The 26,778-nt window shown below is 49.9% G+C and overlaps 2 protein-coding genes and 1 long non-coding RNA gene across 14 annotated transcripts in view; 2 read left to right on the top strand and 1 right to left on the bottom strand.

Annotated features, from left to right (window-relative positions):
- CMTR1 (cap methyltransferase 1) overlaps positions 1-7,050 on the top strand; it is a 50,148-nt gene extending 43,098 nt beyond the window's left edge. Inside the window, exons 24-25 of one of the 3 annotated variants that reach the window (XR_005596110.1) lie at positions 3,288-4,142; positions 4,759-7,050. Coding sequence is in view for 2 of the 3 variants with exons in the window: in XM_039530022.1 (XP_039385956.1) it covers positions 3,288-3,420 (133 nt within the window). In the remaining variant the exon portion in view is untranslated. Of the gene's footprint in view, positions 1-3,287 lie in introns of all 3 variants that reach the window. The other 2 variants (XM_039530022.1, XM_039530021.1) reach the window with 2 other exon arrangements.
- CCDC167 (coiled-coil domain containing 167) lies at positions 1,282-22,993 on the bottom strand. 10 transcript variants are annotated; one of them, XM_039530041.1, is made up of 5 exons: positions 22,749-22,803; positions 22,170-22,325; positions 15,653-15,747; positions 12,620-12,672; positions 1,282-1,540 (listed from the first exon to the last, which is right to left on the bottom strand). In XM_039530041.1, the coding sequence occupies exons 2-5, from the start codon at positions 22,239-22,241 to the stop codon at positions 1,368-1,370; spliced, it is 393 nt and encodes a 130-aa protein (XP_039385975.1). In that variant the 5' UTR covers positions 22,242-22,325; positions 22,749-22,803; the 3' UTR covers positions 1,282-1,367. The 10 variants fall into 10 exon arrangements, with proteins under 10 accessions (XP_039385975.1, XP_039385973.1, XP_039385967.1 ...); XM_039530039.1 differs by having other exon boundaries at positions 1,285-1,540; positions 22,170-22,262; positions 22,749-22,869; XM_039530035.1 differs by lacking the exons at positions 1,282-1,540; positions 22,170-22,325 and adding exons at positions 7,320-8,286; positions 9,807-9,952 and having other exon boundaries at positions 22,749-22,987.
- LOC120400855 lies at positions 10,215-26,371 on the top strand. The gene is made up of 3 exons (XR_005596113.1): positions 10,215-10,342; positions 11,328-11,660; positions 26,137-26,371. It is a non-coding gene; the product is annotated as an uncharacterized LOC120400855 (long non-coding RNA).
- Positions 26,372-26,778: the final 407 nt, after the last annotated feature.

Here is a 26,778-nt window from a genome sequence, read left to right as displayed (position 1 = left end):
GAGAACAGGCATTCACATGGCACTATTGTAGCCAGCGTCACAAGATATTTACATGCCAGATGCGCTAAAGGTTCACATGTCCCTTCATGCTTCAACCACCACTCAAGAGGATGTGTCCATGCTGATGACAGGTTCTGCTTGATAATGATCCAAAGCGGTAGCAGACCAATGCATGTTCACTTTCATCATCTGAGTGAGATGCCACCAGCAGAAGGTTGATTTTCTCTTCTGGTGGTTCGAATTCTGTAGTTTCTGCATCTGAGTGTTGCTCTTTTAAGACTTCTGAAAGAATGCTTCACACCTCATCCCTCTCAGATTTTGGATGGCATTTCAGATTCTTAAACCTTGGGTCGATGCTGTAGCTATTTTTAGAAATCTCACATTGGTACGTTCTTTGCGTTTTGTCAATCTGCATGTTATTCTTAAAATGAATAACATATGCTGGGTCATCATCCGAAACTGCTATAACATTAAATATATGGCAGAATGCAGGTAAAACAGAGCAGGAGACATACTATTTTCTCCCTCCCCAAGGAGCTCAGTCAAAATTTAATTAACGCATTTTTTTTTAACGAGTGTGATCAATATGGAAGCATGTCCTCTGGAATGGTGGCCAAAGCATGAAGGGGCATACGAATGTTTAACATATCTGGCATGTAAATATCTTGCAACGCCGGCTACAAAAGTGCCATGTGAACGCCTGTTCTCACTTTCAGGTGACGTAAATAAGAAGCCGGCAGCATTATCGCCTGTAAATATAAACAAACTTGTTTGTCTTAGCGATTGGCTGAACAAGAAGTAGGACTGAGTGGACTTGTAGGCTCTCATGCTTTACATTGTTTTGTTTTTGAGTACAGTTATGTAAGAAAAAAAAATTACATTTGTAAGTTAAACTTTCATGATAAAGAGATTGCACTACAGTACTTGTATGAGGTGAATTGAAAAATAAAATTCCTTTATCATTTTTACAGTGCAAATATTTGTAAAAAAAAAAAAAAAAAAGTAATATATATGGGCACTATATATTTTGTATTCTGTGTTTTAATTGAAATCAGTATTTGAAAATGTAGAAAAACATCCAAAAATATTTAATACATTTCAGTTGATATTCTGTTGTTTAACAGTGCGATTAAAACGGCAATGAATCAAGGTTAATTTTTTTAATTGCAGTTAATTTTTTTGAGTTAATCGCGTGAGTTAACTGTGATTAATGGACAGCCGTAGTTCTGACTTTTGTGCTTGGAGCTCCACAGTCTGGTTTTAGCCCACAAAAGCTATGCCCAAATAAATTTGTTAGTCTCTAAGGTGCCACAAGTACTCCTCGTTCTTTTAGTCTGACCATGTGTGCGTGGGTTCCTTCTGCATTCTCAATGCACTCGAGGTGGAATGGGGCATTGGGCATGCCAGGCAGCTTCGTCCAGTGGTAGCAGAGGAAGAAGCACAGTCTGTTTCGGGCTCTCCTGTGGGCACGAAGCTGGAGCAGCACTGTGGGAATGGGAGGGAGACCTGGGGCTGTGGAACAGGAGCATCGCGTTGGCTCCTAGGGAAAGAAGGATTCAGAGTTTGATTACCTGGTACTGTCCGTGAAGCTCCAGGAACTTATCACTTGAGCACTCCCCAGCAGGGGAGCTCTGTGTGTTCTTCCCGACCATCAGACTCAACCCATCACTTCCATCGTGCACCCTAGTGTGCGCTCTAGAGCAGGAAACTGGGAATCCAGACTCCTGGCTTCCATTCCTGGGAAACTGGGACTCCAAGAACAGAGTAACTGGGAGTCAGTTAGTAGATCATACAGACTGACTGGGAGTTCCTTAGACAGGGAGGTTCAGAGAATAGGGACTGTGTGATATCATTATGCCATTGTTTCCTAGGAAAGTGAGTCGTGTGAGTCTGTTTCTCAGCACAGTGCTGCTATATGCAGACTGCACAGGCCCCAGCATTGTGTCCCAATTGGAGAGGCTGATGTGAAAGGGGGCTCCCTGCACACCCCTCTAGCCTCCTCGTTGGCTTGCAGCTGTGCCCTGAGAATCCTTCAGGCTTTCCCTGGTCAGCTAGCTGAACAAGCTCTCGTCATCCCAGTGCTGGGAGGGCTCCCCTTCACAAACTGGGGAGGGTGCTAGCCCCTCTCAGCCTCTCTGGCAGAATTCCAGCACCAAACTCAACCACTGCTATGAAAACAAAGCAAGGAAGGGGTTTGTGTGTGACTCTGTAATGGATGCTCTGCCTTGTCGTTAGTGAGCACTAATGTGTCTGTAATTAGCTGCTGACACATGCGTTTGTTGCTATGCTAATATCGTTCGGTTAGAACAGTGTACCTAAATAAACTATGAATATTAAGTGTCAGTAATTGTAGGAATCTAAGGCTGCTGTGTCTGCAGCAATTAGCAGCTCTGTTTTCACACTGGGTGACTAATATCCAGATGGGGCGGGGAGAGTCTATGCTCAGGGATGAGTCGAGGTTGATTTCTGGAGAGTCACTGTATCTCCAGAGCTCGTGTTGGCAAAGTGAGGGTTAGTTTGCTCCCCCACCCCTGCTATCTCCATAGTGTGCTGAGTGCACAGACCCTGCTGTGTCCATTCTGCCTGCTGACCCTTCCAAGTGTTCTGTTCAGGCCTTTCCAGAGGCTTTAGTGACGTTCCCTTGTTTGCTTCACCCTCTCAGGAACTTGAAAAACACAGTTCCCTTAACTGATTGTTCCCAGTCTCAGCAGACATTGATTCGTCCCTCCCGCTGCTTTGAATGGCGCTGCAACTAACAAGGCCATTTCCATGGAACGCACTTCAGTTTATGTGCCACGTTGGGGTGTCTGGGTTTGTGTCAGCATATGCTTGTTTGAGTAGGCCCTACAAAACGATGGCTATTCTTACTAGCTGTAGCCTACACCTACTCGGTGTGGTGCTGTCCTGTCTCGCGTGGCTGGCCACAGACTGAAGTGGATGAGCCTACAACAGCCTTTGCTAACAGAGCTGGGTGTTTTAGCGCAGGGAGTAGACACTCAAGTTTAGATCCAGAGGTCCTTGGTTCAGCCTCTGCTGCCGACAACGCAGCCGGGACATGGCACTGCAGAGCCAAAGTTAGGAGTTGGGGCGAAGAAAAATGTGAAGAACTCTAGGGGTTAATAAAGCAAATAACCTGGGCCTCCTTTATGGTGCCCCCTAGAATCATATCGTGTATGGTCCCAGGCCAGCTGTCTCTAAAGAGTCTCTGCAGCCTATGCGGAGTGCATCCCTTCTCAATGTGCAGTGTGTGCTGTGCTGATCTGTCTGTCTCCTCCTTCTGCCTGCAGCATCTGCTACTTCAGCCGTCTCTTCTGGGAGTGGGGGGAAGGTGTCAAAGTGCACGACTCCCAGAAAAGGCAAGATGCGGAGAAGCTGTCGAAGGAGGAAGTCCTGTCCTTCATCCAGGCACACTACCCCTGACCCCCAGCTTGGACTCTTCGGGGACTGACTGGAGTGGGGAGACTGAGACAGGAGAAGGGAGTCTTCCATCCAGGAGCTGCAGGCCTTCTGTGGAGGAGAACAGATTCCTGGGGGGCGGGGGGTGGGGTTTGGTGCTCAGAAGAAGCGCGACAAAGCTCCAGCCTGTGAGTAGCAGTGTATATAAGTATCTGGCCCAGGCAGCACCGGCTGTAGGTACGTCGGAGGTGGGATGCCTGGAGCTGAGGTCCGATGCTCTTCTGTACTATTCCACTGCACTCCTGGGGATGAGGGTCTGGCGGCTTTCCCCACTAGTGCTCCAAACTACAGCCAAGTGTCTGCCTCTGGGTTCCCCTCCTGCGTGTGCCGGAGCGATCAGGAGGCTGTGTATGGTTCCCTGGCAGCACCAGGAGGAAAAGAGGGTGGTCACAGGACTGCAGGGAGGAATGAGCTGGGGAGAGTGAATTTAAATGGCCTTGCAATGCTCCCAGCAGCCACCTCTGTCTCCTTTGGCTCGAGCCGATGGGCCTTTGCTGAACGCTGGGTGACTCATCGGGAAATGCAGGCTCTTGGCATCCGAGGATGGTCACTTTTTGCTAGTGGCTCCAGCACTTCTGCTCCAGAGGCACTTGGCAGGTTGTCGGGAGTTCCTGGGTGCTAGCATCTCGGTGGAAGGAAGCCAGTCCTCGTGGCAGGAGGTCGCTAACTCCAAGCCAGCAGCCTAGGTGTGAGCTCATGAATCTGCCCTCGGACAATGCTGAGATGTTTTGCTTTTTTCAGTGCTCAAAACCATCCTCAGTTTCCCTCTAACATTGCCCCTCCCTGTGTGTTCAGGGATGAAAGCGAAAGGGGGAAGGCTGCAGGCCTTCAGGTGTAGGAGTTAATCAGAGGAGATTGTGGAAGTCTTATGGGAAGGAGACCTTGACTCTGACCATGCTGGTTAGTCAAAAGAAATCCAATCCCATGACCAGGCCCGTTGTAGGGGAAACCCACCTTTCCTGGTTAACTTGCAAAACAGGCTTTAAAACCCCCTGTGTCTGGTCCATACCTGGAGCCATGTCAGTAGCAAAGGCACAAACCCGGGACTCTCTAGCATGGCAAGCAGGACATTTGTGTTTCAGCAGATTGCAGTCTGAAATCATGACTCATTTCTGTGCTGGGCCCTCCATGCGTCATGTACACAAAGCCACCCCAAAGAGCAGGGCTGCCCTCATTGCCTGTTTTAACTTCATGCTGGGCTTCAGAAACGCCTCTGGCCTGGTCTCCCACATGGATCAGAAGTTAATAGGCGGTTGGCTCGTCCGGTCCGTGCAGCAAAGTCACTTATTTTTTCTTACACAGGTTGGCAATAAGGGAAAAGCTGACGGGGGGGTTACCTGGACCGTGCCTTAAAGAAAGCTGTGGGTCTCCTGGAAACCAGAGGCAGCCTTTCAGATTCTCATCCCCCCTCCATCCTCCCCATGCCAATGCAGGCTGTGAGTGCGTCTGTATCATATGGAGAGTTCAGCTCTGGCAGAAGTATAAGTTCGTGGGTGAGATTCATCTCGCAGCCAGGGGCAGCGCAAGGACTGGGCTTCACTTAAGTCACACTTAAGATCTGTGATCCTCATAGGGCTCAAGTGACACACGGGGTGACTTTCACCCTGAGCTCATAGGCCTTGCTTTCCGAGCTCACAGCCTTCCATGCCTGCATGGTCACTTGGTGGCCAGGCATCTGTTTGTTAATCCTCCAATTGCTTGGTGTGAATGAGTTTAACCATTGGTGGTTTCTGTGCTCTGCCTTGTAACCTGGATCCGCACGTTCAGGCTTGATGACTGCAGAACGGGGATTGTCACAGCTCGCCCAGCCTTGGGCTAATGCTGCTCGTGGGCCATCATTGCACGGGGTGACTAAGCTCTCAGCTTTGGAGGGTGGTGGGAGCCCATGTTGTACTTGGGTATCCCCTATTGGGCCCAGAAGAGCCCTTCTGCTCCGGTGTATTTAGTTTACTGCCTCCTGCAAGCTCAGGGTGAGTGGCCTTTCCAGAAAGGTGGCTGAGGACGAGTCAGACCTTTCCCTGTGCCCTGTAGCAGCCAAGGGGAAGGTTTGCCAATCCATCCAGGAGCAGGATGTGGCTCTGACTCAAATCTCTTAGCAGAATTTAGTCCCAGGTGCTCCAAAGCCTTGGCAGAACGTGGTCCCTGGCCTAAGCGCAGCCCTTCTGGAGAGGGCAGCAGACCCCTGTGCAGTTAATTATTGGCTACTTTATATTTATTGAAGGCCCCTCCATGAGGAGCAGTGAGGAGGTTCTGCAGGTGGGGAAGATGGTGCCTCCGGCAGCTTCACTTCAGAGCCTTCACACTGGTGGCTTTTAAAACCATTTATTTAAGTGTCGGTGCTTCTGCTGATTTCCCCAACCCCCCCCCCCCCCCCCGATGCAGCCATGATGCCAGCAAGAAGCCAACAGGCCTGTTCCTTTTCCTATGGCCCTTTACTGTGTCTTCTGCACCCTCAAGGGTGTATCCCCCACTAAGGGCCTTAGCCCCTCCCTGTTTGTGGGGATGGAGATGTCCCGCAGGGAATACACCATGGATAATCTAGGCCTCCATTAGCCTTTACCTGGTACTGAAAACCCAGGGTGCAGAAGAAACCCAGTTGCTTGCAGGCGGTTTGAGAGCTGTTGCCTGCTTTCCCCATTGCCCCCGTTTCCTTTGCTTTTAGTCGATTGTGTCTTTTACAAGGAGATGTATTTTTTGGATGCACTGAACCACACCTCCCACCCTCTTGTGGGAGGGCAGCACCAGCACCTCACTACTGCTTCCCTGCTGCAGGGAAAAGGTTTTATCCCTCTTCCCTCTCTGGCTCAAGACTCTCCTAGCCCCATTGCTCCTCCGGGCTTGGGAACCCGTGGCTTGCTTTGAAATGCTCTAAAGGAACTGATCGGAGTTGACAGGCCAAGAACCCAGAGGACAAAGCCCTGTACGTACCCTGCTTTGTGTGCGTCAGAGCTGCTCAGCCCGAGGGGGGGGGGCGGAAGGGGGCTCAGTCTGATCATGTGGGGCAGGGAATGGCTTCGTATCAAAGGGATGGTAGAAACTTGGGCTAGGGGCTGACCCAAGTTGCGCTCTCCCGCTGGCTCCAGGGGGAGGAGGAGGAATGTCTTGCTGTTTGTCTGTTGATTGCACAATGTATTGTATTCGGCTGTGTATCATTTTGTGTTGATTTCTCTGCTTTCATTGTCTGTGTATTACCAGTACAGCTCTTCAGTTCACAAAAGTGTTCATGCTCTTTGGTCTCTGTTACCTAAAACCATGGGGAAACCACCACTCTCAGCGCAAAACTGGGGCAGGGGGGGTGGGAGGAGAGACACAGACTGTGCATGGCCCAGGGACTCCTTGTGCACCATCCATTCTACCCCACAAGTCACCTGTGCGCCACCCTCCCATACCCCTCTATATCAGGGACTTGCTGTAACCCACCCCTTATTACCCCCATGCCAGGTGCTCTGTGTGCCCCCTCCAGGGTGGTGGTGTTTTTAAAAGGTAGTGGGGGGGCTCGGCAGAGCTCAAATGAGGGATGTGTTAATAGCTGCCATCAACCAGTTCTTTGATCTATAGACCGTTGCAGGTAATTGAAGCTGGTAGTTCTGCTAACCAGATGCCAGGGGCTCTATGTAGCCCCATTTGTTTTTTCTGATTTTCAGCAAAATCAGTAGGATTCTGCCCACTGCTGCCTAGAATGTTCCCTGCAGTGTTGGAATGGATGGGGTGGTACATTCGGCAGTCATGGTGTTACAGCCAGGCTGACACAGCCTTGAGTGAAGGGCCTCAGACTAGCCAGCTGGTTGCTGATTGGTCCGATTTCCAGCTGCAGGAAGTGCACAGGCAGGGGGAGGCTACAGGCAGATGCAGTTGCTCTTTCATATGTTCAAATGACTTTATTTAAAAAACAATACAGCTTCAGCCCTGAGTTCAGAGCGCCCCACCATTAAGCCAGTGAGTTTTAATCCTTGGTGTCCCAGAACTATCCGTCTGAGACTGCAGTTCCCTTTGCTGGGCCCTGCCTGGCGGGGCTGTACATAGACATACACCAATACCCAGGGTTTAGGAACTGCTATTGTCTTCCTGCCCTCTTAGTTCATTTGGCTGAGTGGCAGGAAAACACCACCCCAAAGACCCCATTTTCAGGTAGTGACTCCTCTGGCCCCCTCCAGATTAGCGGGAAGCTATTTTGAAAAAAGTGTCCCTATAACTGGCACTACTACACATGGGGATTTTTGGCAATCACAGGAGAGGGGCACAATGACTGAACTCCCCCATTGAGCTCTAGAGATTGGTCCCTTCAGCTCAGGGTTGAGGCACAGTAAGAGGGAAGCTTTCCCAGGTTCTGCCTGGGCAGAGCAGAGAGGATTTCAGGTTCCAAAACCTTGTAGTGAGCAGCAAGGAACAGAGAAGGCCCACTAGGAAAAGGGGAACTTGGGGCATTCATCCCCGTGACATTAATTTGCAGTCTCTGTTCCATGGGCCCCCCAGGCCAGTATGTGGAGGAGATGGCTCCAGCTGAACTTCAGTCTGCTCTCCAAACCCACTTGTGCTGTGTCTGTAGCTTCCCGTTGCCTTCAAGATCCTCAGCTGCCAGAGAGAAGGCTGTCCAGGCCATGAAGACTGCAGGTGCCTAATGGTCTGAAAAGCTGACCAGCCCCTGGGTGGGAGGCACATCAGCTGGAGAAGGAAGAGGTCTTTGCAGTGGAGCCCTGTGGTCAGTAGTGAGAGTTCTGAACCATGACTACATTGTCCAGCAGGTGTAAACAACAATAATCAACAGTACTATGGCCATTGCAATGGCCGCGTTCTTGCGATTTTCCTGACGGAGCACTTTTAGTTCTCTCTCTAGAAAACAAAACCAAAGCGGCACGTAAGATGCAGCCTCCCCTCCTGCATCACAGCTGCCACCCATTGCTCCAAGGAACAGTAAACCCCCTTTCCCTCAAGCTTGGAGGGAAACTCCTTATAGGGATCAGCTTCATCCGACTGCTGTGACCTGCCAGGTGCTTTGCTGTAGTCTAGTTCCTTGTAAACATGCAGAGCTGCTGCTACTACTCAAACTGCCCCTCGTTGAGGGACTGGACAGGCAGGCACGATCAGAGAGAGGGCTCCTGCCCAGTTCAGTGGTGTCTGAAAGATATCGGACAATAGCTGTTTGACCTCAGGCCACTTCCTAGGTAGCCTTATTATACAAATCACCCCTTGTTGAAGGCCAAGGCCTGAATGGGCCATGGAGATGGAACGCCTCCCTCATTTTCTGGAGAATGGGGTGGGTGGGTGGTTATAAAGACAGCTGGTACTGCCAGTGCTGTACCTGTTCCACATGTGACGGTCTGCAGGACTCTGTCTAGCACCTGTCACCAGCCACTAACTTCACATGGAAATACAGAGGTGGTGTTCGGTTTAAGGCCTGGGGGGGGGGGGGGGGGGTCAATGTAAGATACGTTTACTTCAGCTATGCTATTCCTGTAGCTGAAGTTGTGTATCTTATTTCAATTTACCTCCTGTCCTCACAGCACGGGATCGACGGCCGCAGCTCCCCTGTCGACTCCGCTTCCACCTCTCGCCCTGGTGGAGTTCCGGAGTCGACGGGAGCGAGTTCAGGTATCGATTTATCGCATCCAGACGAGACGCAATAAATTGATCCCTACCTGCAGATCCGGCAAGTAGTGTGGACCTAACCTTAGTGTCACTTCCCCAGCTGGGCTCCTGACTCTTCCCTGTGGCCATCTGAATCAGGACAGTGGGCAGAACTCCATACACAGCTCAACCTTTGGCAGTCATCCTGCGGCAGCCATCCTGCAGCCACGCATACAGTCAGCTGCTTTAATAGGTGTATTTTGCTGTCTCCTACATAATACATTGTTGCCTGTGCAGAAGCAGCTAATGATCTTTACACTGTATCACCTTTTAACAGTTCCTTAGCACTTCACTAGTACAGATCCATCCCTCCCCTATCGCTGCTGATTCCAGGCGGATAACCCCTGTGGACTGGGAAGGGACTTTGGCAGCTGGCAGGTGAGAGTGCAAGATAGATAGGGAGCACACAGGGTAGTTCAGAGCCTAGTGCACTTGTTTGAAGGAGCATGTGAATTCTGATTAATGCTAATTTTGTGCCACTCAGCCTGAGATCTCAACATGCTTTGTGAAGATGGGTGGGGATCACTGCCCCTGTTTGACAAAGGGGAACTGAGGGGCAGGGACAGTAGATGGCTGCTAAGAGCACACAGCACAGAACCCAGGAGTCCTGAATACTGATTCTCTGCTTTACTAGATCCAAGTCCAATGTAGGAGTCTTGTCCTCTCCCCTGCAGTATTTTTCTGAAGCAGCTGTAAGCTAGTAGCATTTGACATGCAAGCCTTACCCTGTGATGGGTTCCTAGAGCAGGATTTCAGCTTTCTGCAGGGGCGTTTAGTGTGGCACTGGGTCTGCTGCATGCAGCCTGCTGAACAGCCCCTGCACTGCTGCTACTTGAGAATCCAGTCTCTTCAGGGACCATTGTGAAGTCAGCTAGCAACACAAGGGGAGGTTAAACTGCTAGAAGTGCTTACTTGTTAAGCAGCTCAGTGGTGATCCTGTTTGTTCTGAGTGCAGCAGCAGAACGCTCCAGCTGTGACCTCTTTTCTGGTGCTGCTAGAGGAGTCTGGATGGGGTAATCTAATCCACTGTCCTGCATTTGTTAGTTCCCTAAGGCCAGCTCTGTATGAATCTGCTTTACCCAGATGAGCCCCTGCAATCTTACTTTAACAATGAAGTTATGAGCTCTAGCCCACGGCTGAGTCCTAATTCTCAACTCCCACAAGCCCCAGTCACTCAGCGCATTGTGTCCCCTCCAATTGCCCTCTGGCTTGGTGACAATTTGTGGATCCGGAGCTCTCTCAGATGTGTCCTGGAGAAAGGGTAAGTGCTAACCCAGAAAAGGGTTTGCCTATTAGTTCCACACTATCCCAGCTGCTGCCAGCACCCCCCACCCTGCCCAAAGTGGGTGATAGGCCAGGGGCAGGCAAACTTTTCGGCCTGAGAGCCGCATCGGGTTTTGGAAATTGGAGGGCTGGTTAGGGGAGGGGGTTGTGCCCCCACCCGGGACTCCTGCCCCAGCCACATGTCCCCACTCCCTGTCCCCTGACCACCCCCAGACTCCTGCTGCCCCATCCAACCTCTCCTCTCATTCCTGATGCCGCATCCAACCACCCCTTCTCCCTGTCCCCTGACTGCCCCCGGAATCCCTACCTCTGACTTCCCCCCTGCCACCCCATCCAAGCCACCCTCCCTCCTGACCACCCTGACCCCTATCTACACCCCCACCCCCTGACCACCACCCTGAACTCCCCTGCCCTCTATCCAACCCCCCCTGCTCCCTTATCACGCTGCCTGGAGCACCGGTAGCTGGCGGTGCTACAGCTGCGCCGCCCGGCTAGAGCCGGGCCACGCTGCCGCCACCGCGCAGCACAGAGCACCAGATCAGGCCAGGCTCTGCAGCCCCGCTGCCCAGAGCATTGCGCCGGCAGTGGAGCGAGCGAGCTGAGGCTGCGGGGGAGGGGCCGGGGTCTAGCCTCCTGGGCCAGGAGATCGGGGGCTGGGCAGGACTGTCCCACGGGCCGTAGTTTACCCACCCCTTTGATAGGCCAATCCTTGCTGCTGCCTGGGACGAAGTCAGGAAGGAAGAGACCAAGCTCTTCGACAGGTTGTAAACCTTACGCTGGGCTTTGCTGAGCCCAGCCTGGCCTGTGCTAGTTATTCAGACTGAGGTTGCGGGAGGGGGTGTCAAAACTCAAGGCCCCCTTGTGCTGGATACAGTACCCAGCACAAGACACATGGCAGCTTTCTATGCAGCTTCCCTGCCTGCATGGCAGACACCCACCTGTGCCTTTGGGACTCTGCACAGATAAGCTGCTGTGTCAATGAGGGAACCCAGCCAGGAGCTCCCTCGCTCTGGGAAAGCCCCACACGTTCACTCACTTCAAGGAGTCTGGGTCTACATGAAGGACAAGCCTGTTGAGGATCAATCTCAGAGATGCAGCAGTGGCATCTCAGGAATCATCTACTGATGCCTCTGCCCAGGGAGGAACTGGGAACGGTGTGTGCTGACTAACCACCACAGCAACTCTGCTCAGCACTCAGCAAGCTACAACATACCTGCAGAGGATGCTACAGGCAGACCCTGACGCTGCAAGGGAGGGCACGCCACCCTCTTTCAGGATCAGGCCTCAGTCCACAGGTAAGACTCAGATGAATCTAACTAAGCCTTGTGTCAGAACCTCATGAGGGGACAAGTTTAAGAGTTGTGTGGCTACAAAAAACTCAATTCTGCCAGCAGGGGGCAGCCTAATACCACACAGTTCCTGTGCAGTACACCCAGAAGAGAGCGGGAGGAACACACACTTCCTGGCTGGAAATTAGAATAGAAAGTGCAGGGGACTGCACCACATACAAAGCAGAGGATGGGGGGCATGGGGGTCCAGCAGCTGACCCATGGTGCATGCCTGGAGTACTTGGGAGGGGCTCCAGCTACACCACATGCACATTAGTCCATTGAGGGGATGGGTATAGGATGGGGAGGGAAGGATGCTCAGCCTTCCCCTACCTGGCTCTGGCTGGCCTTGAGGTACTCCAGTTGTGTCAGTGCAGACTGATGTGCTCTCCAGGGACAGCCTGGGGCCTGAGCCACTAGAGATGGGGCAGACACTCACGTGAGCAGAAGCCTCCCCAATGGTTTTCTACTGTGCATTTGGAAGTGGTTTCAGTTGAACTGAATTTTATTTTTTGAACCTCTGTGGTGACTCTCGGGCTGAGGCAGGGGGAGGCCGATTTGCTCAACTGACTCAACTTGCTGGCCAAAACTTTCAAGAGAGACTAGTGATTTTAGGTCCCCAACTTAAGATGGCCTTAAAGGGGCCTGGTTTCCAGAGGGCAGGTGTGCAGCACTTCCTGCAGAGCCAGACCCCTTTAACGGGCCTCAGGCTGGTCCCTGCTGTGCGATACCTGAGGCAGCAGCCTGCTCTCAGATTAAAAGCAGCTGAATAGATCTGCCTCAACTTCTCCCTCAGTCACTTTTTGACTGAGCAAAATCAGAGAGTGGGGCAGGAGTTTAAATGGGAAGCTGAGCGCAGTGCAGACTCTGGCCATCCTGCCCAGCCGCTGCTCGCTCTGAGCGTCTATATTTAAAGACGGCCTTACCATAGGTTTCAGCTTTGGTCACAAGCAGGCTTCTCTCTCTCTCCAGTGACTTTCTGTAATGAGAAGAGGCAGCCTTGTTACACACCGGCAAATGCTATTGCTCTGCACAAGCTCACATGCTGTACGGCGGTGGAAAGCCTCTGCCCCAAAAGAGGAGTTCTGGGCTGTACACAGAATGAGACCCTGGACCTTTCTCCCGGGGAGGCTGGCAGCTTATCATCCCCCTACTGCATATGGGGAGGGACCACAGGGTTAGACGTCTTCCTCCCTGGAGACTGCTGTGCATAAATGGTGGCTAAGACTCCCGCTTCCAGGGCAGCCTGTTTGAACACTGGGACAGTGCTGCAGGGTTGGCTAAAAAGCAACTCCCATCTGGCTTAGGGGAAGTGCCTTTCCAATTAGCTGGGATAGCTGCTCCCTCTGGAGCAAGAGGCTCTGGTGTCTTCCCCAGGAATAGGCAGGGCCTCGTACACTGAGTGATCACATCCCAGGGAAGGCAGTGAGGAAAATGCCCAAAGGCTGAGCTGTTACGAATGCTCAGGGGAAGCAAGGAAAAGCAGCACCTGGCCCTGGGAATGGGGCATGTGCATGGGGAGGCTCAGGCCTGTCAAAACACCATTGGACACAAATAAGCTTCTGCACTGTCACAGCTGGTCTCACTCACACCTGGAGCCTCACTGTGCCCTCAAAAAAAGGAGGCAATTGCCTTGGTGCAGAGTCTGGAAGAGAACCCCCCACTCCCCGACTGCCCAGCAGATCACAGTCTCCATGTTGTTCCCACATTTCAGAGCCAAAGACTGAAGAAAAATTCTTCCCTCCTGTTTCCAAGGCCCCCATTTTGCACAAACTCCCCAATGGCTCAGGCAAAGGAGCCGTGTCTGATTGCACTAAGAACCAGCTGCATCACACAGAATTCAGGGTGATTGAAAACCCTGTATCTTCAGCTGCACAATGATTGATTAATCCACCATTTAAAGGCCTGAAAGCTGCTGCAGCTCTAGGGAGTGGGGTGTAAACAAACATACACCAACAATTATCTATCTCCCTGCTCCAAGCAGGCTCTGTGGCATTGTGTCCCAGGGCTGTTTGTTCCCCTGTGGGGTAAAGCAGGCACTTTAAAGCTGGATCCAAGCCTTACTATACAGTTAGTTAAGGGGAGAGAGAAGGGCTGTAATAAGGCAGGGTGCATTAATAGCAGGAGAGGAAAAGGAGGACCCTGAAATACATCTGGGGAAAAGGAGATGCAGAGTGCAGCCCAGGAAGAAATGAGAAGAGATGCTTAAACTGCCTGATTCTGAAGTAGCTGAGCTGCTGTATCACTGTTTACACACCTGCCTAGCTAGAGAAATCAAGGGGAAAGGCTCTCATGCTTAGGAAGGAAATGAGACTGTTTAAAAAGCATGGCCCAGCTGAGCACGTGCAGGACTGAATGACACGGAGCCCCAGGCAATGAAACACCAAACTTACTATGAATCCGGTCAGGCTTTAGTTGGAGGGTGGGGACAGCAAAATTGGAAAGCAGACCTATCCCGCTGACTTAGGCTCAGCGGGTCAATAGCTTCCCTCATGGGACAAACAGTAAAAAATCTGGAGATAGCTAGATGTTAGCAAAAGCATGAGCGGCCAAGCTCGGTCACTTCCTTGGCAGAAGACTGAGTGGATGTCGCAGACCAGGGCACCTCTCCTGACACATTGGTTCTAAGGACAGGAGCCTTATCACCTGGATTGGGAACTGGCTGAAGGGCTGAACTCAGGGTAACGATAAGTGGCAATACATTGAATTTGAGGGCCAGGGAGATAGTCAGTGGGTCACTGTAAGGCTGGGGCTTCTGGTCCCATCATTAACAGAAAGAGACTGACTAATTTGAGGGAGGGTAGAGAAGGTGCTGGGTGATGTGACATACATGGAAGAGCTTAACCTAGGACAAAAAGAGTTTTGTGAGATAAGGACTGAAAGTGGGGAGAGAGGAGACAGAACTCTCTGAGAAAGGAGAGAAATTGAGCCTGGTAACCTATGGGGGAAACTAGGAGTTATGGGGAGAAACCAAGCCCAGGAACATTTAGGCTGAATAGAAGAACTGAATGGCAAGTCTGAGAGACTGGAAGCGTTTCTCAAGGGAAGAGGTAAAAGCACATTGCTTGGGACACCTAGAACTGGACCGAGCTCTGGAGAATAGATTAACTAGACCAATGTGCTGATAGGCTCTAGTTGGCAGGCTGCTCTCTTCCAGTGCCTAGACTTGATGGCTCAGTTTCCCTGTTAGGAGAGGAGCAATAGGCTGCTAACAAATGGGAAGAAACGGGTCTCAGCAGGGACATGGCTGAGGCTGGGTGATCACATTCAGGGAAAGGCTCTGCCTATAGCACTACTAGGGTTAGGGGAGCAAAATACAACAAGGTTCCATTCGAGAGTGGAAATGGAAACTAGCCATCTCACTGCACTGTTGAGAGACACAGTTAGGTCCACTCTAGGCTATCACCAGGATCCCTGTTGCAACCAGGTCCCCACACAAACATGCATGGTGGATGGAGTCAAAATTCAGTCCCCTTGGGATCATTCTGACTGGATTCCACCTAGCATTTGATTTAGGGCATCTTGAATATTCAGCACGCACTAGTTACTGCACTTCTGAACTCAGGTGGACTAAGCAAGATCAGCTGCATGCTGCTACCCTGTCCAGCTCACACAGCTGTTTCCTATTAGTGCTGGGGTCCAAACTCTGGAAGAAAATCAGACTGGGCATTGCTTGGGCTGCACGTACAGAGGGTTTGCAAACAGGGAAGCAGAAGCCAAGTTCAGCACTCTGACCATGTCACCCCCCACCTCCCTGGAAGAGAAAGAAAACCAGTTCTCTCCATCCCTAAACAAGCTCCAAATTGGGGGCCCAGCCTCGCAAACTCATCAAATTCCTGTTCTGGCAACAGAGGTTTTACTGACTACTCCCAACAAAGCTAACTGTCAGTGGTTTGCATGAGCACACAGCAGCCTGCAGCATCGCTATCCAGGTTTGAATAGCGGGGAGTCACCAGTACCTTCCTTCAGGACTGAGCTCCTCTCTGAGCAGCTTAAGGTCCACCTCCTCCATGCTTTGTCTGCAGAGGGACAGCTTCTCCTCCAGGCCATCAATCTGAAACACACAGCAGCAGCCACAATAATCACTGGCATCCAACTTCCCTCTGCAGCCCAGCAGTTCCAGCCTTCCCAGCTCAGGAGAAGGGGTGGCAGCCCCACTGCAGTGTCTTGCCACCTCACTCCTAAAAATCAGCTGAGCTATGGGTTTCATGAGGCTCTCCAATCCCCTGGCCTGAGCAGAGTGCAGGGTAAGTTGGTTGGAACACAGCAATCACAGCAAATGGATATTTATCACTGTAAGAATTCAGTACAGCTCCATCCCACGCAGCTGGGGTGCTAAGTTCTTGGGCTATCAACTCCAGTTGTGGCAGGAGTAGTACTGAAGACCCCTGTAGAGGCCAGTGCCTCTTGTTAAGATCTGATCATCCTTCATTCTAGCCCTCGCCTCTATTTGCCTTGGCTTTTCCCTTTTACTCACAGGCAGAGAAGTGACCTAATGGATGTTTACACAGTGAGGAAGGGGATCAAGTGGGAGAGACTGTTCACCCTGGCAAGAACTAGGCCCTGAATTAATGCTGCAAAGGGGAACAAGCAGTCAGGGACGCTCAGATGAAACAAGAGAGCATGAGGCACTTCAGCCTGGCTGTGTGATGTGGGCGTGGGAGGGAACAGCGGATGTCACATTCTCCTCACTAAAATCCATGGCCTCCAGCACAGACTAGCTGTAGAGATCCTGAACCACATGTGAACAAACAGGCTCAGCACAGAGGTCTCCAATATTTGGTAGAGTAGAGCAAGGACAAAGTTATCCCCATTGCCTCTGCCCCGCTGAGAGAGTGCCATCCTGCACCAAGCGCCTGGGTTCAGTCACGGTGCAGCAAGAACTTACTGCAGGTACGTAAGCCAGTCATCTAATTAGCAGGTTTAATTTATTTTTCATGAAGCTGCCTTTATTCTGGGGTGAGGAGGAAAGGAAAGAGGGGAAAAAAATCAAATGGCTGAAGAACAAACAGAGGTGACCAACATGCTTGAGTTTGGGAAGGACTCCCCCAGGAATGAATTATACCACAGCTGAACAATTCTGCAGGGAATCCTGGCTATGCCAAGCCCAGCAACCAGGGCTTTAAGCTTTCCAGAGGGAAAGCTCTGCCCTACAGGCTTGCAGTCCAGTGGAGGAAATATCAGGGATAATTAGACAAGGTGACACCCAAATCCCAGCAAGAACATGGCCTTTGACATTAACTAGCTTTGAAATCATTGCTAGCCCCATTGCAATCATCTGCCACCACACCCTGTGCTGTGCATGAGCTGCAGAAGCAGGGCTGAGGAGGGACAAGCGGCCAGAAGAATTGGATCTCGCCTGGTGAGATACTTCAGAACCTGGGAGCTGGAGAACAGCAGTGTTCTGTGTAAATTAACCTGGTGGAATTAAACCCAGCTGCCTTGGCTTTCAAAGACCATGTCGTCCTCCAAGGTAGTGAGAAAAGATGTTACCACCGATCATTACACAGGAAAATCAATGGCACTGATCTCTGATTAACCACTTACAACTCAATCCTGGACTAATTAACAATTCTCACACTGCTCAGGGCAAGCACACAAAGGCTATCACAGGGGCTCATGCAGAGGGGGGCAGTTGAGCAGACTCAGCATAGGGCAGTAACTAAAAGGGCTCATTAGAGAGCAGCAGTGGGGGAATCTGGTGGAGTCAAGTCAGCACTTTCCCCTTTTACAATGAACCAGCAGTAGAATTTTTCCACTAGCCACAAACTATGATTTGGTGGAGCTGGTGGCCAAAGGTGGCTTCTCTTCTTGCACCGTAGGGTCTGCATGGGGCAGGAGTACAAGGGCTGGTGTGGGATTTTGTAACCACTGTTCCCACCCCCACCAATTCCAGCGGGGTGGTGTCTGGAGACATCCCTTTGGCCCCCCACATACTAATTTGGCACCTATAACTGAGATTCAAGCCCCCCCAGCTTCCTACCAGACTGCAGTTTCCAAGTCAGCAGTATTATTATTTGTATTTCCATAGCATTTAGGGGTCACTGCCATGGACCAGGACCCCACTGTACAAACACTGACCCAAAAATGGTCCCTGCCCCAAAGGGCTTATAATCTAAGTACCAAACTAGAGACAACAGACAGATACAGAGAGAAGGGGCCTTGCTGTCATTGACTAAACACTGTGTGGATCCTCCTGGCAGCAAGAACAGCTTCCCCTGAGCCTACACAGCCCAGAGCTTGCAATGATCCAGAGAACACGGTCTGGATTCCCTGGGTGGGGGGAAGTGAGTGGTCATGTTTAACAAGCAACTACATCATTAGCACTTTGTCAAAGAAACCCCTCCAACAGCTTGTGTCGAGTGGGATGATAAAAGGGGCATTTTTAAAATGTGTTACCTGAAGTGTTTTAATTAACTTGTGTTAACGCCTAGTGTAGACAGAACACGTAACACATGCCAGCTAATACATTCACCTTTTATCTTAGTCTAGTTAGACAAACCCCATGACAGAGTAGTCAACTGCTAGCACCAATGCTTAATCAGTCATGGCCAGCGGTTCCTCCTCAACATCTCTTTTCCTTACTGTGCTCGCTGTTCCCCTCTCAAAGCCACCAAGTACCGGCTCTTCCTTAAGGATGCCTCTCATTTTGTTTGCCGTCTCTCAGTGCACGCTTCACTCACCACTTTCACGACTGAAAGTGATTTAAGTAGAGTTTATTTTGTGCCACTCCCTCACATTTTGACTTTCTGTCAACTAAAGTCCTCCAGACTCTTAATTTTGTTTAAAAAGTTCCAACTCTTTTTATCATTTCATCAGAACCAAAGCTGGGCTCCTGCAGAAGCAGTTCACAACAAATGTTCCCCAGAGCTGTGCTGATACCTTTGTTGAGGCTGGGGCACAAACAGGTGAAAAGAATCTCCACTAGGAACACAGAGAATGGGGAATATTAGTGATGGAACAAAATCCCTTCCTCTGGAAATTTTGTTTCTTTTCCCTGGTTTTTCTGCCTTGTTAATGGCTATAAGAGGAGACTGGAATCAAGATTCTTAGGTTCTATTCCTGTCCCTAACACTGATTCACTGTGTTACCTTGAAGGCAGGTGACACCACCTGTAAATTGGGGGGACTACTACTTACCTCACTGAGGGTGGGGGGATTGGAAGGTTTGTTTGTAAAGTGCTTAGAGATCCTCAAAGGAACGGCACTAGAAATGGGCAGAAGGCTCTGCGTATGTACTATCCTGGTATGGCCGCTCCATTGCCTCACTTGGGATTTTTGACTCAGGAGCTGGCATTGCATGTGTGTATTTCTCACTGGCTGTATAGTCCACGCAGCCTTTTGTTGCCAGCAAAAGAAAAGAAAAAATATAATAAGTGCTGGGGAAGAAATCAGAGCAACCCCATTGAGAATTACCCCTTATTCTGAGGGCTGCCAGAGACTCTCCCATGGGCCCCGTAGACTGTAAAACTTTAGAACTTGAGAAACTGTAAAGCTTCCACAAAATCCCCAGGGGCAGCTCTTGACAGAGCTTCCCTAGAAACAGCTGTGTGTTGAACTTGCTGAAGATGGAAAGCATTTGCTCCTGCTAATGAATGCATGGAGAGGTTAGCTAGGGTACAAACGCAGACTTATCAGAGGCCCGTATGAAATGGAGCTGCTCTTGGTCCAGGTTCCTAGTGGGACACAATATCATCAATATAATTCACACCAATTGGTCTCTTTATTGGTAGCCTCTGCCAAGACGTGAATGGGTCACAGTGACCAAACTCCTTCTCCTGCTCCCCATGGCCCTTAGAGGGGGGCCCCTCCAGGACTGGGCTGATAAGCTTCCCACATGTTGTGTGCATTACAGCTGTCTAAACTCTGTTTGTTCCATAGCCAGACAAAGGACTTTGTTTAAGTCAACAACCTCTTCAACTAGTAGCAGTCTCACTTTAAAGTAATAACTGAAGCAGGTGTTTAATATCCAGCAAAGAGAGAGCAATCAGAGCACACAAAGCTGCCCTTCACCTGCCCAGCCACTGCCCTCCTGCTACCTGATCAACTGCTATGAAAGGAGCTCCAGGGTGAGGGACCAGCAGTTTTGCACACAACAAGTAAGCTGCAGAACATTCTGAAGCCAGATGAATCCCTTGCCATGAGATGTACCACCAGGCACAGTAATTTGCACTGAATTCTGGCTTCATACATGTGCCATCTGGAGACCTCTGAAAATACAGAGCTTTGGGGCAGATTCAATCCAAATTGGCTTTATGTTTGTTACAAATCTCATTTGCCCAGGCAGCCTTGGGAAGGGAGTCCAAAACCTCTCGCACATGGCAGGAAAGGAAAGAGGTGGCCCTGCTTACGGAGTTGGGTTGGATCCTTTTTTAATACATTTTGTACAGAATTAATAAAAGCATTCTTCCTAGCAGAAAGGCTAAAAGCACTTTGCAAGAACTGACATCTGCCCTCTGCTTTTATGAATCCCCCAATTAAGATGCTGGCAAACAGCCATATCACACATAAACCAACATCCAACAGCGTTGGGTAATGAGGTTTTTGTCTCATGACCCTCATAAAACAGATCAAAGCCAAACAAAAGCATTGGGGGAAAAAAATCACCTCCCAGAAGCAGCCTCGTCCCTTGTCATCTACTAGCAGGTTCAAGGCATTTCTCTCCATTTGTTAGTCAGTGGTTCCTGAATCCAGTGTTGTAGGCTCAATTATTAATATCAGCCCAGCAGAGATTGAATTTGTTTAGGTTCACATGCTAACATCTTGGTTAATGGACCTATTTCAATTTTCACTGTGGTCTTACAATAATTTTACATTTCAACAAATCATTTCACCAACAATAGGTACATCCAGCAGGGCTGAAAACATTTACCAGACATCTACTAGCCAGAGGCCAATACAACAGAATGAAGGAGGAGGATCCACCTGCTCAGTCCCTCACTATCAACTCCAAACATTGGGAAGGGGGAGTGCTAGGATTCCTACCAGGGTGCTTTCCGCACGCCCCTCCTAGGGACTTATCTTTCAGATCACTTTTGGCTAGTAGCTACCTCTTTCTTGGACCTCCACCTTACAGGCTCCTATTCTATTTCTCCCAGCCCCATGGCTACTGAGATGGGAGTGAGGGCATCAAACACCCACCTATTCACCATTATTGGGGGGACCTTCCTTTCCTATGTAATTAGCTCCTGTATCTACCACAACCGTCATAACTTTCTGAAGCAGCAGCAGAGTTAAACCACCACCTACCAGATTCTGAACAGTGCCCATGAAACCAACCAGAGTCTTGCTAATTTCTCCTGCTCTTGAGGCTCAGGGAAGTTCTGAGTAGCAGCATTGTCATTGGGGCTGCCTGTTGGAAGATCCTGAGCTTGTTTAAGTACAAAAAGTTGCAACAGTTTAGCTAAAGGCATAACGTCAAATGGATTCAACTTTGTGTGAAGACCTGGTTACATCCGTTTGAACCAGGCTTATATTGATGTGGTTTGCATCTGTAATTTATCGATGCAAGCTCAACCGTGTGCCAGGTTTAAGCCGACGCAAGAGCATCCACACAGAAAGTTGCATCTGCTTGAATTACACTTTTAGTTGAAGCAATGTGCCTTTGTGTTTAGAGCAGGGCTCAGGAAAAGAGCCTTGCATCAGCTCAGATCCATTCCTGTCTGGAAGGTTTTCTTCACAAGCATAAAGGCTTAGAAGGTAGTGGTGTTAAATGAAAGTTTAAATGCCAAAGATGAAGGTGCAGCTGAAAGGTGTCCACATATTTCAAACCTAAGGCTTAGATCCATCTAGTTTAAAGAGACCAAATTCATCCCTTTTTTAAATTGCCTTTCACAGAATCATTTGTAGTTAGAAGGGACACTCACTTAGTCCCTTCCCCATCATTGTGGCAAGATTGAGTCAATAGCCTTAAACCACCCTCTGGTAGACAGGTTTCAGGTCTCAGCCTCTGACAGCCCCAGCAAAGGTGGTTCTACACCATCCCAAGGCAGCTTGTTTCATCACCCCAGCTCTTTGGAGTTAAAAGATTCCCAATACCCTCCAACATTTAACCAGAATTCCTTGCTGCAACTAAAGCCCCATCACTTCTCAATCTGTGATCAGACTGTATAATCAGGCCATGTCCTCTTTATAACATGCCTTCATGGAGGTGGAAACAACTACCATGTCTATTCTTGGCTGTCATAGCTCCAAATCAAACATCCTCAGTTCTCTGAACCCTTTCTGCTAGAGCTTATTGTCCAAACCTTTTTTCATTCAGGACCATTCTCCTCTGAACTCTTTATCACTGAAACATGGGGCCCAGAAATAACTGTTGTCTCAAATAAAGGCCTAAATAGGGCTAAGCAGGGCAGAAAACTACCACACACAACACTCCTATTTAAAAAAAATAGAGCTCAATAAGACATTTGCTTTTTTGGTCACGGTGGCACACAAAACATGCAATACAAGCCTTTTCAGTGATTTTTTGCCCTACCTGTATTTCTCTCTTTTGTATGTGTTCACTGGATTGTGTCTCCACTTCCCATTTCCCTCTACTGAATCTCATTTGACTGGTTCGGGCCTATTTCTTTCATTCATTAGGAAGAAACTGATTTTTAATCTCATTCCCCGCCTCCTCCACGGGAGAGCCCTACCCAAGCGAGAAGGGAGTGAGCTGGAGAGCAGGAACACCACATCAGCAGGACAGAAAAGCTCCAAACGGCAGCACCAGCCAGGGCCACAGTTTGCGGGGAAGAGCAGAAATGGTCCCAGAGGCACGGGATACTCTTGCAGCTGCAATCCTCAGGAGAGGCCCCATGGATTTGGGGGGCAGCATAGCCCGTCCATGAAGATCTTTCCCTTACCCATAACAACCCACTCCCCGCATCCCCCACCTCACCCCCGCCCCCTAGGCTAGCGCCCACCTCGCCCCCCATTCACCCGCTTCCCGCTCCCTTGCCTCAGCCCCCTACATGCCTCTCCTGCCCCCCTCACCCCCTCCCTTTGCCCCCACCCCGGCCTATCCCCCAGTGACCCCGCTCCCAGCTGTCTGGGTGGGGGGAGGGGCTGTCACCTCTTGAGCGACGCTCAGCCCCTCTCGCTTCTTAACCATCTTCCTTCGCTTTGCCCCCGAATGCGCATGCGCACGCGCACGGCCCCTTTCTGTTAAGGGACACGTATGGACCCGTTCTCCGGGAAGAGACTTGAGCTGCCATCTTTGTGAGGGGTAAGCCTTAACGCAGATGCCATCGTTCTGAGGGGCAGCCGCCGCCATCTTTGTGAGGGGCACACCTGACTACAGCCGCCATCTTTCTGAGGTCTACCCGCCGCCATCTTTGTGAGGGGTTCCTATTTAAACCAGCCACCACCGGAAGAGAGGGTCAGCCTTTCAGACGCCCCTCTGCTTCTGGCATCATGGCAGTAGGTCTCTCTTCTCTCTAGGCTCCTTGTGTGTGCTCATCACAGTGCTCTGCGCAGGGGTACATACAACACTCCCTTTCCCTTGGCTTCTGAGTAGCTCTCTGCCTTCTAACCTCACATTATGCTGATGGTGTCCACCCCTCTCTTCATTGCATCACATCACAGAACCATCATAGTGTAATTCAGAACTATTAGTGTAACACAGATATAGGTATCTTGCACCATACCTTTTTGCCTGACACTTTACATGGGCAAGGAAGTGGGATAATGACAAAGATGGCATGAAACAAATATGTGAAGCTTGGGGTGGGGGGGAGATATAATAGAGGTCTATAAAATCATGAATGGTGTGGAGAAAGTGAATAAGGAAGTGTTATTTACCCCTTCTCATAAGACAAAAACTAAGGGTCACACAATGAAATTAATAGGCAGCAGTTTTAAAACAAACATAAGGAAGTATTCTTCACACAACACACAGTCAACCTGTGGAACTCATTGCCAGGGGATGTTGTGAAAGCCAAAAGTGTAATTGAGTTAAAAAAAGAATTAGATAAGCTCATGGAGGCTAGGTCCATCAATGGCTACTAGCCAAGATAACCCCCTGCTCTGGGTTTCATAGGTGCCGACTCTGTGGGTGCTCCGGGGCTGGAAAAATTGGTGGGTGCAGCTCCCTGCCCCAAACCCCTGCCCCTATTCTGCCTCCTCCCCTGAGCGCCCCGTGTGCCCGCTTTCCCCCCCTAACTCCCAGCACTTGTGCCATGAAACAGCTGTTTCGCGTGACTGGGAGGGAGAGGGAAGGAGGGAGAACACAGAGTGCTTGGGAAAGAGGCGGAGCTGGGGCAGGGATTTGGGGAAGGGGTCCAATAGGGGAGGGGACTTTGGGGAAGGGGTTGGAATGGGGGCAGGACAGGGGCGGGGAAAGGGTGGAGTTGGGGCAGGGCCGGGGGAGGTGCAAGCACCCACTGGCGCCAGGGAAAGTTGGCGCCTATGCTGGGTGTCGCTAAACCTCTGACTGCCAGAAACTGGGACAGGATGACAGGGAATGGATCACTTGATAATTGCCCTGTTCCGCTTGCTCCCTCCGAAGCATCTGGCACCAGCCACTGCCAGAGGACAGGATACTGGGCTACATGGACCATTGGTCTGATCAGTGATGAGCTGCCAAAATTTTAACAACCGGTTCCCTATAAAAAGTTCTGATTTTCTGCAGCAAGCAACTCCAGAGCTCAGCTGAGCTGCCCAGCTGGTGCCGGTGGCTGGCCACGCTGCGCCTCAGCCTCCCCAGCTGGGAATCTTGGGAGCAACAGGATGGTCCGGCCCATGGACCGGAGTTCTTTGCCCACCTCCTGGCCCTTTAACAACCGGTTCTCCATGGAGGTCTAATTTTAGCAACTGGTTCTTGGGAACCTGCTCCAGCTCACCACTGGGTCTGATCCAATGTGACTGTTCTTATGAAAGGCTAGAACGGCAAATGAATAAAGGTTATATGCAGCTTAACAGGAAGTGTCCTGGCTACTTCCCTGACACCAGCACTAGGCCGTTCTGTAAATCAACAAGATTAAAAGACTGGACAGGAATGATGAGTCTTTTTGCAGGAGGACACGCACATGCACACGCACACGCACACGCACACACACACGCACACACACACCCCGCCCCCCAGAGCTCCAGCTAGGAAGAAGATGATCTCTTTCAAAAAGAAAAGAAAAGGCAAAAATAATTGTTGTTCTGCTGCACATTGTGGACACTTGGAACTTTAAGGTGCCAGTGAGGATAGAACTCAGAGCCTCCTACTCCAGAAGCATAGGGCTTTACCACTTAAGCTAAAAGAGAATCTCCATGAAGAGTTGAAGGTATAGGGCCTATGCCACACAGCTGAGCTGTCCTGCTTTGATTTGTAGAGGACCGTGCACTAGCCAGTTCATGACAGTATCTTAGTAATGCTGTCATATATCTACGGCACTTTTCATCCTGATGGATCCCAAAAGCCCTTTACTATAAAACACGCAATAGTGCATAAAAGTGCCAACACTTACCACTGAAATGCAATCACTTTGGGGGGGCAGGGAGAGAGACATGACAACTATTTAAGAGAAAACAGCAAAGCAACCTGCAGTTTCAGAATGGAAAGGAAGGCAACACTAGCGTTCACTGGTAAAAGAAAAGGACTTTTACTTAGGCAGAATGTAATTATCTGAGCTGCAATGTTGCCGAGATGGCAGAGGCTAGCATCACTGCTCTTAAAAAAAGCGCTGATAACAACACTGAACTCTTACAGGGCACTTTTCATTCATAAATGTAACAGATTTTACAAAGCAAGAAAAGTAGTATTATCCCCCTCTTTGCAGATGGGAAAACTGAGGCACAGAGTGGAAGTGGCTTACCGAAAGCCACACCACATTTCAGGCTCCCAGTCCAGTGTACAATCCACTGGGCACTGTGTTATGGGATCTGTAGTAGCCACGAATTTAATCTCTCAACCGAAAGAAACTTAAACTCCCATTTCCTCTGTGGGGAGCAGCACTATGTTTTCTGAACAGCAAAAAAAACTAGGTTAAAAAGAATAAACCCAAAGAATCTGAGCAGGACCCAATTCTAAATTGGGCGCAGGTTCCCAGCAGCCTCATGGCTGTACAGCACCCAAAGGAGGGGAAAATGAAAAGAGAGAGGGAGACAGGTTTGTTCCAGACACAGTTCTTGTTTAGCAAGTGTAAATGCAATTTTAAAATGCATAGAGGTTTGAACAAAACCCATCTGTCATGGTTTTCAGTGGGACGAAATATCCATCAATCCTGCAGAAAGAATTTTCTCTCTTACAAAAGTAAGTATTGATTCAAGGTCACAGTGGGGCTAGAACTCAGCCTCCGACTCCAAAAAGCGTAGGGCCTCACAGCTGTCAATTCCCGCACCCTTCCTTTACAGGCAGCCAAGGCGTTGCTTTGCTGCCATATCATTTTGGGGGGAGAGAGTGGCCAATCAGTCCCCCTTCTGCAAGAAGCAGCACCAACAATGATCAATTTTAATGTTTTCATCCCCGTCAGTTTCAGATCTGTCAAGCTGACGACCTCATCATGCCGTTCACATGGCCCTACGCCTCCCGCATCAGCTCTGAGCTGGATCGTCATCCTTGGCTCCTGCAGTGTGTTGATAACATGGCTCCCATGTTACATGTTTATTTCCTTGTTAATGTTGTTCAGGGTTCCATTTAGCCAGTGAGGCGGCAGTAAATAAATAAGGAAGTATGCTTCAGGAATAGCTCTGAAGTTTTGTGGCACACAAGGGCCTCAAACTTTGTATTTAAAAATGCATTTATACATGACATGAAAAACGACTCAAAATATTTTGTTGTCAGCAATGGGTTCCCTGTGGCTGGAGCCTTAACTCAGGTAATGCAACCTGTATACACAGAGCTGGGTGGAGGGGGAAGATTTTCTATAGCCCCTGAACGGTTTTAGAAACTAACTGTTCAACCACTGAGCTCAGACCCCAAGAATCAGGGGGTTCCTGTGGGAAAATCATTCTGATGATCAAACAGCAGTAGGTGACCGCAAAGGAGACCCACTAATGTATTTCTGTATCAGCAAAAGGGTGCATCTTTCTAGTCCCAAAGGAGGCAATGCTGGGACTAGATAAGGCCCTAGTGAGACCCCACTTGGGATACTGTATGCCGGCCTAGGGCCCAT

The sequence above is a fragment of the Mauremys reevesii genome, linkage group 3 (genome assembly GCF_016161935.1).
Source record: "Mauremys reevesii isolate NIE-2019 linkage group 3, ASM1616193v1, whole genome shotgun sequence".
Lineage (NCBI taxonomy): Eukaryota > Metazoa > Chordata > Testudines > Geoemydidae > Mauremys > Mauremys reevesii.
Note: the sequence above shows the minus strand (reverse complement) of the source record. Positions and strands in the feature narration are given on the sequence as shown.

What these genes read in the sequence shown, in the direction of transcription:
- CCDC167 (XM_039530033.1), bottom strand. Translation starts at nt 22,949, where the DNA reads ATGGCGGCGGCTGCCCCTCAGAACGATGGCATCTGCGTTAAGGCTTAC. An exon ending in GGCTGAGCGTCGCTCAAGAG is followed by an intron (nt 15,748 to 22,748) that starts GTGACAGCCCCT and finishes TGTGTGTTTCAG; the next exon opens with ATTGATGGCCTGGAGGAGAA. An exon ending in GACCAAAGCTGAAACCTATG is followed by an intron (nt 1,541 to 12,619) that starts GTAAGGCCGTCT and finishes TTCTTTCCCTAG; the next exon opens with GAGCCAACGCGATGCTCCTG.